The following is a 12,688-nucleotide window of genomic DNA, read 5'->3' as shown; positions in this document are numbered from 1 at the left end:
GGCATCACTCCTGGTCGGTTCATTTTCCCCAAAAGGAAGAGAGAGTGGCCTTGCAGATGCTGTGTTTGGTCCACGAACCGGAAAGGCTTAATGGTGTGAACATTCCCTTAAATGGAGGAGCACGGATTGTTAGTGTAAGGGTTATTTTTGTTTTGTTTTGTTTTTTAATGGAGAGAACAGAGAATAATGGAGGCCAGGTGCAGCAGGAGTTTGGTTTCTTTAACTTTGGCAAGACCATACTGACGTGAGGAGCCACATACACCACCAGAAGGTGTGGATCCTTGCAGAATTAAACCGGGAACCTGTACCAGTGAGTGTGGGTCTCTTCCTGCCAGCACAGCCCCCTGCGATGGTGGGAGCGCGCGGGGTGGCTGGGGGGCCTTAGGAGGACGCCACTTGGAAGAGCTCACACGGGACTGAGTCACTAGTTTGGTGTCCTGAGCTTCCCTGGGCCTCCCCTCACCGCGGTACTCACTTCTCAGCCTCACGCTGGTCCTGGGGTTGGCCACCAGGCTAAATTCGCGCTTCCTCTCTCCATCTGGGGAGGGTGGAGACCTTCCCCAGTGAACTGCCCCTTTCTCCCTGTGCTGACGCCGCGTCATCCCCCTCAGAGGTGCCCTCTTGACCTGCTGGACACTTTACCTTTGCGTTGGCCTCCAGGAGGTTGTAAAGCACGTTCACGGAGATGGTGAGGTCCCCAGTGCTGAAGGGGTAGGAACGATTCCACCCCTGGGGCCCAAACTTTCGTCTTTCTGCCACCACAGCGTGAAAGTAACAAAGTGCAAAGAGGATGCTCTTAAACTCCGTCTCCCGGGAACACATCTCCAGGGTGTCCTGAAAGGAAGTGTCGCCTCGATGTTAGAACAGAGCTGCTGTGACGCAGGGCAGGCCAGGGCGTGGGTTAGGATGGCGCGGTTGCTTTGTCCTGGTGGGGTTTGAGCTCCAGCTGCACTGGGGGTTCTGTTGTGGGTAGGCATGGAGTCAGGTCTGAGGAGACCTTACAGAGGGGCTGGGGGTTAGTTTGGAATCAGAGCTGAGGTTTAGATTCAGCTTATAAAGGGGTTTGGTCTTCAGTTAAAGTTCGCACATATGGACGTGCTAATTAGGCTCCTGAGCACAGCTAATGGGAAGCAGGGGAGTGGGCCCCGGGAGTGGTGTGTTGGTCATGTTAACGTCACTCTGCGTGGGGTGTAGGTGGGGTTCCCATCGCATGGGCTCTGACTTCTCTCCTTCCCACCATGTTTTTCCTGCCCATCGCTCAAACTTTGTAGCTGTAGTCACTGCCCATGTGATGGAAGACTCCCCACTCATCTGCGGGGGAGCTGTGAAAAGCAGGGGTAAGGTGGGGATCAGAGAGACGCTGAGCCCTTTGCATCCTAAGTGCCCACTGGCCCTGAGCAGGGTGATCGGACACGTGGCTGCAGAAGCAAGAGCTTTGAGGGGTCCAGGCTGCAGCACATAAGGTGGGGGAAACGGCGTGGCTCATGAAGAGAGGACACAGCTGGACCGGGTTTAGTCCTGCTTTTCTTCCAAGAAGTGGTCCTTAGACTTGGCTTATGTGGGGAGGAGGAGCAGAGGAGACAGGAGAGATTAAGCTTCTGGTAGGTCTGACTTTTCCATGGAGAACCCGTGACAGTCTCTGTCTGGATATGTGGGGGTCACTCTGGAGCCTTGGCTGGGTATCATGTTTGCCAGGAAGGCACGGATGTGAAAGGTCAGAGGTGGTACAGAGGACAAAGTCACTGCCTTGTGCAAGCAAGAACTTTGTAACTGCTATCTGGACAGAGCTGCTCTCTGCAGGTATTTTCACCTACGACACATTTGAAAAAAAAGTAGAGTCCAGCTGAAAAGTGCCTTTAAGCACAAAGACAAGAAGTCACACTTGCTGAAACTGGTTGACAGTGGCACACGCAAATGAACGTCAGAATGAAGTAATCGATCAGGGCAGCAGGGATAGGAAGGGCTCAGTTCTGCCGTTTGCCCCTTCTGTGGGTAAGACGGGGCTCTGAAGGAACAGTGGGAACCACAGGGGTATTCACCAGAGCACTTGTGGAAGCGGATGGAACAGTTCAAACGCTTGTGAACACTGAACCTACTCATAAATCTCTCCCTCTTTCCCACAGTGAGTTACTGAAGACGGCTAAATGTGGCCAAAACAGCACCTGCGGAAGGGACAGCAGCACTTGGGCTACATTCCCCAGGCGCCTGATAACCGAAACTGCACAACGGGCTTGCGGGGGGATGAGCCCAAGGACAGGGGCCCATGGGGAGACTGAGAAAATGGAGCCAAGAATGGCTACAGATGATGATTATCCTACTGGGCTTAATTTTATAGTATCAATTATTAGGAGATAGGACACGTGAAGAGTCTGCTGCCCCCTTCCTGGCTCTGCCCAAGACCCTCAAGGCAGAAGCGCTGGGGATGCTCTGCGCCTGTATCCTTCAATACAGCTAGCTAACTGCATCCTGATGTCTTCCCCCTCCCCAGCTTTTAATTTAAAACAACGTTGGTAAAACACACATATCATTAAAGTTTCTATCTTGACCACTCCCTAAGCGCACAGGTCAGTGGCATCTCACGCACCGACATGGCTGTGCTACCAGTGTTTTTTCATTCTTGTTTCTGGTGAGCAGCAGTTGAAAAGATTCTTCAACTGAATTGTACTGAGATACAATCCACACACCACGCATTTTACTTCGTTGATGTGTACACCCCCATGGTTTTAGCGTATCGGCAGAGTTGTGTGACCGCCACCACAATCTAATTTTAGACTGTTTCCTCACCCCTAAAAGAAACCGCATCACATTAGTCGTGCTCCCCACTCCCCCACTTTCCCAGCCTTGGGTACCCTCTGATCTGCTTTCTGTCTCTGCAGATCTGCCTAGTCTGGACATCTCACATAGATGGGAGTCCTGCAATACGAGAACTTCTGTGTCTGGCTGCTTTCACTTGGCAGTGTTTTCAAGGATTACCCATGTTACAGCACGTATCGGTGCTTTGCTTTTATTGCCAAATACCGTCCCAGCGAGTGGATATGCGGTATTTTGTTTATCCATCCATCAGTTGAGATATGGTCCCAATGCCTTTTCAGGGCAAAAATGTCTTTGCCTGGAACCAGCTACAACCTCCTCTAAAGAAGTCTGTAGATTTCAAAGTTAAGAAAGTATATCTTCCCTACGTGGAATATAAGATCGAGAACATTTAGAACTTTTGACCTCTGGTACAGAGTACCTAGAAGTCAAGACCTATTTAGAAAAAAGTAAAAAAGGAAGAAAAGGAGATGCCCTGGACAAGAAAGCACCTTGCCTTCTGCGGCATGTTGCAATGGGCAGGTATTCTGTAACAAAATTGGCAAGCTAAAATATGCTGAATCTGCAGGTAGTGTTCCCCCAGTCTCTGTTCCAGATGATGTGGGGCCTTGGAGTTGGGTTGGGAAGGTGAAGGAAAAAGGAGGAGACTGGAGAAGTTTCGCTTCTTGAATCTTGTGGAAACTTCCCTCCGGGCTGGGCTGCTTGACTTCTTTTACAGGGGTTTCAAGCACTGGGTGAAACCTTCTGAGACTCTGCTGCCAAGTGGTCTTCATCTCATTTTAAGCTAAACCAGGCCCCAGAGGGCTGCTGTCATGGCGGTGTATGTTGGGCTGGCTGGCACGGCTGTCCTGCTGGACAGCCCGTCTCAGGTTACCTACATGAGCCGCCTGGGACTTGGGAGTTTTCGCTTGGGTTCCGTGAAGCCAGAGACCCACTGGTGTTACGGCACGGTGATGTCAGAGGACAGACCCTAGAACCCTGCCCTTCGACTCCACCAAGGCCCAGTGTGGCAGATGGACTTTAGCTGGCTCCTGTGGCCCCCGCCCTCCTAGTATTCACACCTTTGTGTATTCTCTTTCCCAGGAAGGTGCAACTCCCCAAAGAACAAGAAAGGATACCTTCTTGAGAAGATGCAAGAGGCCTGAGCTGCAGGCTTGGCAGGTGTTACTTATCTATGGAGTCGGAGACCCAGGGGCCTGGCCTTGGATTTAAATAAATACTCTACAACGCGAGTCCTGGAATTCCCAGTAACAGAGGTTCCAGTCATATAGTAGCCTACATTTGAACCTTACACCTTGATCTTCGGAGTCTCACAGTGTTCTCAAAGCTGACTGTGTGCTAGAATCCACTGGAGGGCTTGTTAGAACCCAGATCCCTGGGTGCTGGATTCAGTGCGTCCAGGGTGGGGCCTGACGCTCTGCATTTCTAACAAGTTCCCAGTCGCTGCTGCTGCGGGTCTGGGGGCCACACTTTGAGAGTCTAACGCACCCCAAGGCCAGATCCCCACGCTCTGACCCCTGGGTTATCTGAACCCCTGGTACTCATGATGCATGTAGATGTCAGCTGCTGCCATCTAGACAAGAACACCCTCCCCCTGCTGGAGAATGGTACGTTTACCCAATACGTGTGTGGCCAGGATACCGCATCAGTTAGACTTACAGCAATATGTCCTTCTCCATCCTGGAATGTTTAGTTAGCACGCAGCTGTGCAGAAAGTTCTCTTACCAAACAAAGACCCTAAGCATGGCCTCCCTCGGTGAATCTGGGAACTGAGAGCTGCCCTCAGTGGGCACTGGGTGGAGGTCACTTGCAAAGGGAACACATTTCGCCCACATCGGTCACTGCTCCACAGCCCCGTCGGCCCGCGCCCCCACCCCAGCTGCACGCTCCTCTCCCCGGGGGTGAATCAGCTCTTTGTGGGGCGGGGTCCCCTCCTGCCCTCCCTCCCAGGGCCACACCTGAGTGAAGTTGTCCAGGGCCTTGTGCAGGCTGGCGTGCATGCCGGCAGGAGGCTCGCTGGTGATCTTGATGGAGCGCTCCAGGATGCCCTGGGGGATGAGGTGGCCCTCGGGGGATGGGGCGGGCTCCGCACTGATGAAGACCCTGAAGTCCGGGTGGCTGCTCTCACTGTGCTCCTCCAGCTTCTTCTCCAGGCTGCTGAGCCACTTGGCCACCAGGTGGATGTTCTGGTGGGAAGGAAGGACCCACTCACCCCAGGCAGGCAAAAACAGTTATCAGGAAGGGAGCCTGAGGCAGGACCTGGCCTCAGCTCCAAACAAATCACATCCCAGCATGAATCTTGGGATTCCAAGTGATGGGGGCTCCTCAGACCCTGCCATTGACTTCTATGCCCTGATATCCTATCTGTCTAGCAGAATGCTCTCAAGCTTGACCCAGCACAGGAATCCCCTGGAGGCTTGTTGAGACAAAGATTCTTGGGCCCCACTCCAGAGTGGCTGATTCAGCGGGTCTGGGGTGGGGCCTGAGAATCTGCGTTTCCAAGGAGCTGTCAGGAGATGCTGCAGCCGCTGGTCTGGAGGCCACACTCTAAGTGTCTAACCGTGGTTGCATTCCAAGTCCAGAGCCGCATATCGACAGCTTGATGTTTTAAACCTTTGATACGCAAAAGTGGGGCCCACGGACCAGTGCTGTTGGCATTACCTGGACGCTGGTTAGAAACGCAGACTCAGACTTCCTGATTCAGTGCATTCCAATAAGATTCTCCAGTGATTCGTGTGCACGTTCAGATTTGAAAAGCACTGATTTACTCCCCTAGCTGGCTCTCCTCCCTCTCCCCGTCTCCAAACCGTTCTGCTAGTTGTTGCCAAACTTATCTCCCTAAAACACACTGAGACACTGCTGCCCCCGCACAGGGAAGGCCCCTTCTCCAAGCCCACGCTGCGCATCTGGGCTTTGAGGCCTCCTCCCCCGACGTGATTCCTGTCTGTCTGTCTAGCTAAAACTACATTTATGTCTTAGCGCTACCTTGTAGAATGCACCGTTCCCTTTAGTAAGGACAGTCACTTTGCTTCACTGCAGTATGTTTCATTATGATGGGCAGATAAAAGCACCTCGATAAAGATTTGAGGAAGCCTGCCTGCGGAGCCTTAATGCACAGAGCGCAGTGCCTGGGCCCCAGCAGTCTGGGCTCTGAGTGCTACTTCCTCTTCTGTGAAAAGAGAAATAACAATGATACTTGCCACGCTTATTTCACAGGGAAATAACCAAAGGTGGCGGGTTTGAAAGGGCTTTGAAGACTGGGAATTGCTATGCAAGGGTTAGTAGTGGTTGCTGAAATGAAAATTTATTAAATGACAGGATTCACCTATAATTGCTCTGATGGAGCAGAGAGTTCGGTGGGTGCCCGGGGCCAGGCAGCGCTGCCACCCACCGGCCAGTGACTCCGCTGCTGCTCCAGGAATCCCGACCTCTGAGTTTACTCTTGGAGACTCTCAGAAGCCACATGGGGAGGAGATGTGGGGGAGCTGGCAGGTGCTGGGGGAGGAAACACTCTCTGTTCACTGCCTGGGTGGCTGGGTGCCCAGACACGGGTCTCTATGGCATGCGGGAGGGGCTGGGAATCCCCACTGTCACTCCCTTTTCTCCTTTGAGTCCCATTGTTCCTGGAAAAGAAGTCCCAGGGAACAGCGGATCCCTGTGCTGCTGGCTCCAAATAAATAATTGGGCGATTAAGGATGAAGACCTGACAGTGAGAAGTGGTGCCGTGAGCAGTCTGGAGACGGAGCGGGTGCTTGGTGATCAAAGCCAGAGGGGAGGGCAGGGCCTGGCTTTTTCAGTCACCCTCTCCCTTCACTGACTTCCTCACTGATTCCTCCAGCCCACAGGCTTCTGCTGAGTGTCCACTGTGCCCACGGAGGTGCACAGGGTGCCAAAAGGTAAATAAGGAATGTCTCCTCCCCCAAGAAAATCTGAAGGACACAGCAGATAGTAAGTCCTTTCTGCACAGCCACGGATGCTCGCATAGTGGTGGTTGTACGGTGTCACAGGAGCAGGGAGGAGCCGGCCACTCGCTCTGCCACAGCCCAGCATCTGTGCGAGATGCACGAGACAGGGGTAGGAGGGCAGGCCTCAACGTCCTCTGAGTGTTTAGTGAAACTCAGCAGGGGGTGTTCCAGACTCCAGACACCAGCGTGAACTCTCGAGGAAAGGGCCAGCTTCCAGCCACATGTGTGATGTTCAAGGCATGCGTGTCATGAAGAACATGTAATACGAAAGGGAGAGCAGAGGAAAGGTCCATGGAAGGCGTGGGAGGAGATCAGGGGCCTGGAAAATCCGGCTGCGTGGCCTCCAGCCGAATGCTGACTTCCTGAGCATGCGTCACAGTAGGGGCGGGCTTCCCTGTAAGCAGAGCTGGTTAGAGCGGAGAAGGGGCAGGAGCAGCGGGGGGTCGGGGGGAAGGAGAGTCACCCGGGGCGGGGAGAGGAGCAGAACAGAGCGGGAGAAGCAGACAGAGAGGACCAGGAAGTCAGGGGACGCAGGCGTGGAAAAACAGGTGGCTGAGCAGGGAAGAGGGCAGAGAAGCCCAGAGATTTGTGGATGTCCAGACAGGCATGGGGTCAAGAAGGACCCCCAGCAGGGCAGAGGGGACCGTACCTGCAGGACAACCCAGTGGCCTCTCTTGGCAGCGAGGTCCAGCGTGGCCTCGGCCACCGCTTCCTGTCCTTGCCCCAGAGACATGTTGTGGAAGTTTCGGTTGTTGAAAGTGTAGCCGAGTTTTTTACCTACAATGAGCACGGAGTTGTCATTGTTGCTTCCCACGTGGGATGGCCTGTGTTGTTTCGTGTCCACAAGGAAACGCCTGCCTCCACATCCCTCCCCCATCTCAGGCTGCCTGAACCCGTGTCCCCCGACCTCATGCAATCACCCTTTTCCTTCCCGAGGTGGGTCCTGCTGCATCTTCCTGCTTTCTGTTCCCCAACAGAAGGGAGCACCTGTCTAGACACAATCGCTTCCCCCTCCCTCCTCACTTAATCCTCAAAAGAGGGCAGGCGTGCCGATGCTCTTCTGTGAGGCTCACACCGAACGCCAGGCACGGGTCCCCTGTGCTCGAGAGTGCAGAGGCTCAGAGTAGCAAGCATGTGGGCGCGGCTGGGGCTAACTTACTTTGTCCCCTGAATATATATTTTCCCTGGAACTTCCCGGGAGGTGTGGCCAATAGGGTCAGGATTCAGGTAGTTCTGGCTTCCTGTCTGTTGCGCCGTGTACACCTCCCCTGCTCCCCTATTGTTCCTACCACATAGACATTTACTCTTGCCATTTTGCAGGAATTAGAGAGGAGAGAGGCAAAAGGAAGACAAGAGGGGCTTGCTTGAGGAGGTGCGAAAGTTCTGTATCTCAGTATCGGTTGCTGGTGTTGGGAGGGAGGAAGGGATGGGCTACACGAACGCATTAATATCACAGCCGTGTCCCTGGAGCAAGGCCAAGGCTCGAGAGTCGCTCTGCAAGCCCAGGAAAAACTTTACACAGAGAAATAACCTTAATACAGGGACAGGGCTGCCTGGACATCAGCTATTAGCTTGATCCAATAAAGCTCAGAGAGATTATATAATATTCTTTAGACAAAAGGATCATAAAAACATGTAATACCATGAAGGAATCATTGAGCAATTTTTCTAGGATGGTGAGGGACACAAAAGAAAAGAGGAGAAACTGAAAAGAGAAGAAAAAGTCTGTACTTAAAAGGTTTAGTTTCAAGGGAACTAAAACTGCAGACGCAATCTGATGCTTGCTCAGGGAAACTGAAAGAAAACTGTCATACTGGGTGTGTCTTTTAAATACTGAAGAGACGTACAGTGTCTTCTTTAACCATGTGAGGCAAAACCAGACGGTGCCTTTTTGAAGTGAGGAATAGTTGATACAAAGTCAACGCAGAGGAACCCAAGAAATGCCCTTATTAAACGCTATAAATCCAGCTGGCAAGAGGTCTGACGTCAGCTTTAGAACCAAGAATATAACAACTTATTCCGGAGAAAACACCAGGATGAGGCTGCTGGGACTATTAGACAGCCTCGGTGACTTTTCTGCTCACAGAAGAGCCTGTTTCTTTTCTGTATTCGCAAACGTAAGATATAAGAAAAGAGGGGTTTAAGCGAAGATTAGCGTGAATGCTACGCGCAGTGGCTGCCAACCACCCCCCACACCGCCCCTGCCGCTGCCTTGAACGCAGCTTTCCTGATCTTCCTTCCAGCTCTCCTTGTGGCTGTGTGGCCTGGAGCCGTGCCCCACTGTGAACCTCTTTTAGCATCTTGGCAGCTGGACTTCCTCCAACTCCAGTCTCTTTGATGATCCGTGGTCCTCTCCCTAGTTCCACACCCCCCTGGGGCTGGGAGGAAGGGGAACATTTTTAGAGACTTCTCTTACTACTTGCAGGCTCTTTCTTCTCCACTCTGTATAATGCCATTGGCTATATTATCTACTAACTTCTACGGTTTCTGCCTTCTACCAACTTCCCGGCGAGACTCACTTTCATTAGGGGCTTTGGAACTTGGTTTAAAATCTTCCGTGTTTTCTGTTTCATCATTATCTTGGTAAACTTTAATGTCACTCTGGATGACTCAGCCAACATCCAGCCTCACGCTTCCTCATTTTCAGAGAACTTAACTCCATTCCGTGTCTGCTGCTCATTCCCAGCGGCTGCACAGAGGCCTTTATTATCACTGAGAACTAGCCCACATCTGACGCATTGTTCTTCCACAGTTATTCACAACGATCACTTCCTACTGCCAAGACTGTTCGCTCTCTTACCCGCTCCTCACATATTATTTCTACCTCAGCAAACTGTCCAGTCCATTGGCTCCTCTGTGTTTTCTCATCTTCATCTTTACCTCCCTCTTATTTGAATATGGACCCAATAATCCTTAATTTGAGCCATGATCTTCTAAAATGTTTCTCTCCATTATCCATCCTACTTCTGTATCACCTAGCTTCTGTAAAACCTCAACCCTGGACAAATCTAAGCACTAATAAAATAGAGAAATAATATACTTGGTGAATTGGGGCCAGAACAAGTTGATCATTCTCCATCACATGGGAGTGTTTGGTGATCTTTCCACGTGTCCAGAGGTTGGCCACACTGACCACTCCCCACTCCCTTTAAACTTCCGAATGGGCCCCACCCTGCGCACTCCCAGCACTTTGCTTCACTCTCTACTGCTCCCCCTGTCCGAGAAAATGCACAGCACCAGGGAGGACAGCTTCAGCCGACCGCCATGTGCTCTGCACATCACTGTTACGGTTCTGTTCCCGCACAGCCCGTCTCAGTGGAGGAGGTGTCCTCCCTGCTCCCTGGCACACGAACAGGTGAGTCTCCCTTTGCGCAGAGACAACACTCTGCCAATCTGTTCGACACTGAAGGAAAACAGGGTGGAGTCAGGAGCAAGGAAAAAGAGACTCTAAGCAAAGTGTTGATAATCTGCTGGCAAAGACACTAAGGTGAAGACTGTTTCTCTGAACACACCTGGCAGCAGGCTGACAAAAATCTAAATGAGCTCAATGGCCTGACCAGCACGTTGGAAAGAGAAAAAGGAGGCAAGAAAGGCAGAGGTGGTAGATAAATAGAAATAATGGAATTCATTGTGTCACAGCCAGGTAATTGGACAAAGGAGGATGGAGACCAAGCAAGATCATGCTAGAGTCAAGTAAAAGAAGAACCAGAGAAGACGCCTCATAAGGGCAGGAAGGGGAGGTCCTCTGTGGGGAGGGCCAAAGATGATGCCATGCTTTGAAAGGATGTGACAAAAGGATGGAAAGGAAGGACCAAACCGTGAGCTGCCTCAAAGAACAGACAAGCCATCATCATTATTGTAATGCTGTACAGTGCTACTGTATGTTTAATGTTTCAAAGCCTTTTCACATCTGATACTTTTTTTTAATCCTCATAGTAACCCTAGGAGGAAGGTCTTGCGGGTGACTGGAAACAACGGGTGATTGCTTTTAGACGAAGCGAAAGCAAAAATAAATGTGCAAATATGGAAGTGTGACTCATTTGGGAAGAAGGTGATGAGGAGAGAGAAGGAGGGTAAATTAAAGCAGTGGTAGAGGATTAACCTGAGATCGCAAGAAGGAATGCAATGAGGGTGGGTGGGGGTAGGTTCAGGTTAAATCAGAGGCCAAGAAAAGTGCATGGAATTTCCTCTTCCTCTTCCTTCCAAATTGTTGAGGAAGGGAAATCCTGGAGGAGACTAAGAGGCACAAAGTGCCAGAAAAGCACAGATGCTTAACCAAGGGCTAAAGGATGAGCTTCAGAAGCTTAGAGAACCCCCAAAATCATATACAGAATTTTGTACACAGGTTCATGCATTTCGGGAGAAGGGGTGGCATGAGGATGGGGGAGCAAATTCTTCCATCTGACTCTCAGGGTTTTAAACCCTGCCCGCTATGAAGAGCTGCCGTGATGAAACAAAGGGACAGAGAAATGAAGGAGTTAAGAGCATAAGCCACACACTCAAAGATGGGAAAGGATGCCAAGCACTGGAAGAGTCTACGTGGAGCAGAACAGTGAACTGTCTGAGCACAGACTCTGCCCAAGCACAGAGACAGTAAGTTCCCTTAATAAGCGGGGGTTAGGGGAAATCGGGGAAAGCGTTCGAGTCAATCATGTGGATTCCAAACTTAAGAACAGGAGTCCATCAGGCAAAATGATTAGATCCAAGATATGGAAAACATGATGTCACCACAGTGTATGTCCTAAATAGGTGCCTGAGAAAGTGACTCGAACCATCAAGGAGGCAGGGAGGGAGGGAGCGAGCGAGAAAGTAACCGCTAGCTGATGTACAGCAGGATCGCCTCTGGTAAGGAAATGCACGTTAAGATTAAGCCAAGGGCAGGGTTAGGATAATGCATTCAGAGACAAATAACCAATATGGTTCAGGGACAGGTCAGCTCGCCTGGAATGACAAGAAAGCTTCAAACTACATGATGGAATAGTTGGAGGTCAACTGGCAGAGAACAGTAGGAAATTGCTCATAAACAGGGTATATAAAAGCTTCCAAAAGGGAAAATATTGGATAAAAATAAGGAGACTAGAGTTGTCAATATGAAAGGAATAAAACCTCCAGGGGACAGAAGGGATACTGAACTCTATAAAAGGGTGAAATTCGGGAATAACTTAGCGATGATAACAGTTCTTATGTTATTCATTCATTTGTTTGTTAATTCATTCAACCGATATTTACTGAGCACCTCTCTGTACTAGGTATGAATTTAGACACTGGTAACGAAATGATGGACAAGATGACATGGTCCTGGACCTCAGGGATCTTAGTGACAAAAAGGGAAACATAAGTTAAAACGATAAAAGAAGGATTTAATTAGAATTGTATTAAATGCTCTGAAGCAAATATGTGTATCCTCGGGAACCAAATGGTCTTGCGGGGGGAGAAGGTCAGGGAAGCGGACCTGTGCAGGATGAGCAGGCACTGGACTGGAGAGTTGGGGAGAAGTGTTTCAGATAAAGGGAGATGCTTGTGCAAATGCCCTGGGTCAGGAAGGCACATGATGGAGGCTCTAAAAGAGCTACGTGGCAGGAGTAGAGTGAGTTTTGGGGAAGGTAAGATGCAAGGCTGAACGGAAAGGCCAGGCCACACAGGTCACAGAGACCATGTTAATAGTATTGTACCTTTGCCTTAAGAACAATGGGGAGCCACCAGAGAGACTTAAGCAGGAGAGTGATGCAATCAGATTTGAGATTTGTAAGATGAGTTTGGCTGCAGAGAGGTCAAAGACTGCAGGTAGGGGAGAAGGACAGGGGTGAGTTAGGAGGCTACTGTGATAGTCCAAGTGAGAGAGAGTGTGTTGACTCAGGCGAGGCAGGCACGATGGAGACACAGACATTAGACCGATTTTAAACACACCAGGA

At 50.8% G+C, this 12,688-nt stretch overlaps 2 protein-coding genes across 2 annotated transcripts in view; one reads left to right on the top strand and one right to left on the bottom strand.

Moving 5' to 3' along the window:
• ZNF18 (zinc finger protein 18) overlaps positions 1-2,524 on the top strand; it is a 37,294-nt gene extending 34,770 nt beyond the window's left edge. Inside the window, exon 6 of the mRNA XM_064495272.1 lies at positions 2,124-2,524. Coding sequence (XP_064351342.1) covers positions 2,124-2,134 — 11 coding nt within the window. The 3' untranslated portion in view covers positions 2,135-2,524. The remainder of the gene's footprint in view (positions 1-2,123) is intronic.
• DNAH9 (dynein axonemal heavy chain 9) overlaps positions 1-12,688 on the bottom strand; it is a 273,515-nt gene that overhangs the window by 15,921 nt on the left and 244,906 nt on the right. The window contains exons 62-64 of the mRNA XM_064495271.1: positions 7,426-7,553; positions 4,770-4,997; positions 643-834 (exon numbers count right to left, since the gene is read on the bottom strand). Of these exons, the coding sequence (XP_064351341.1) occupies positions 643-834; positions 4,770-4,997; positions 7,426-7,553 (548 nt within the window). The remainder of the gene's footprint in view (positions 1-642; positions 835-4,769; positions 4,998-7,425; positions 7,554-12,688) is intronic.

This window comes from Camelus dromedarius, chromosome 16 (assembly GCF_036321535.1).
Source record: "Camelus dromedarius isolate mCamDro1 chromosome 16, mCamDro1.pat, whole genome shotgun sequence".
NCBI classification, from domain to species: Eukaryota; Metazoa; Chordata; class Mammalia; order Artiodactyla; family Camelidae; genus Camelus; species Camelus dromedarius.
The sequence above is the reverse complement of the archived record's forward strand: the minus strand, read 5'-3'. Positions and strand labels throughout refer to the sequence as shown.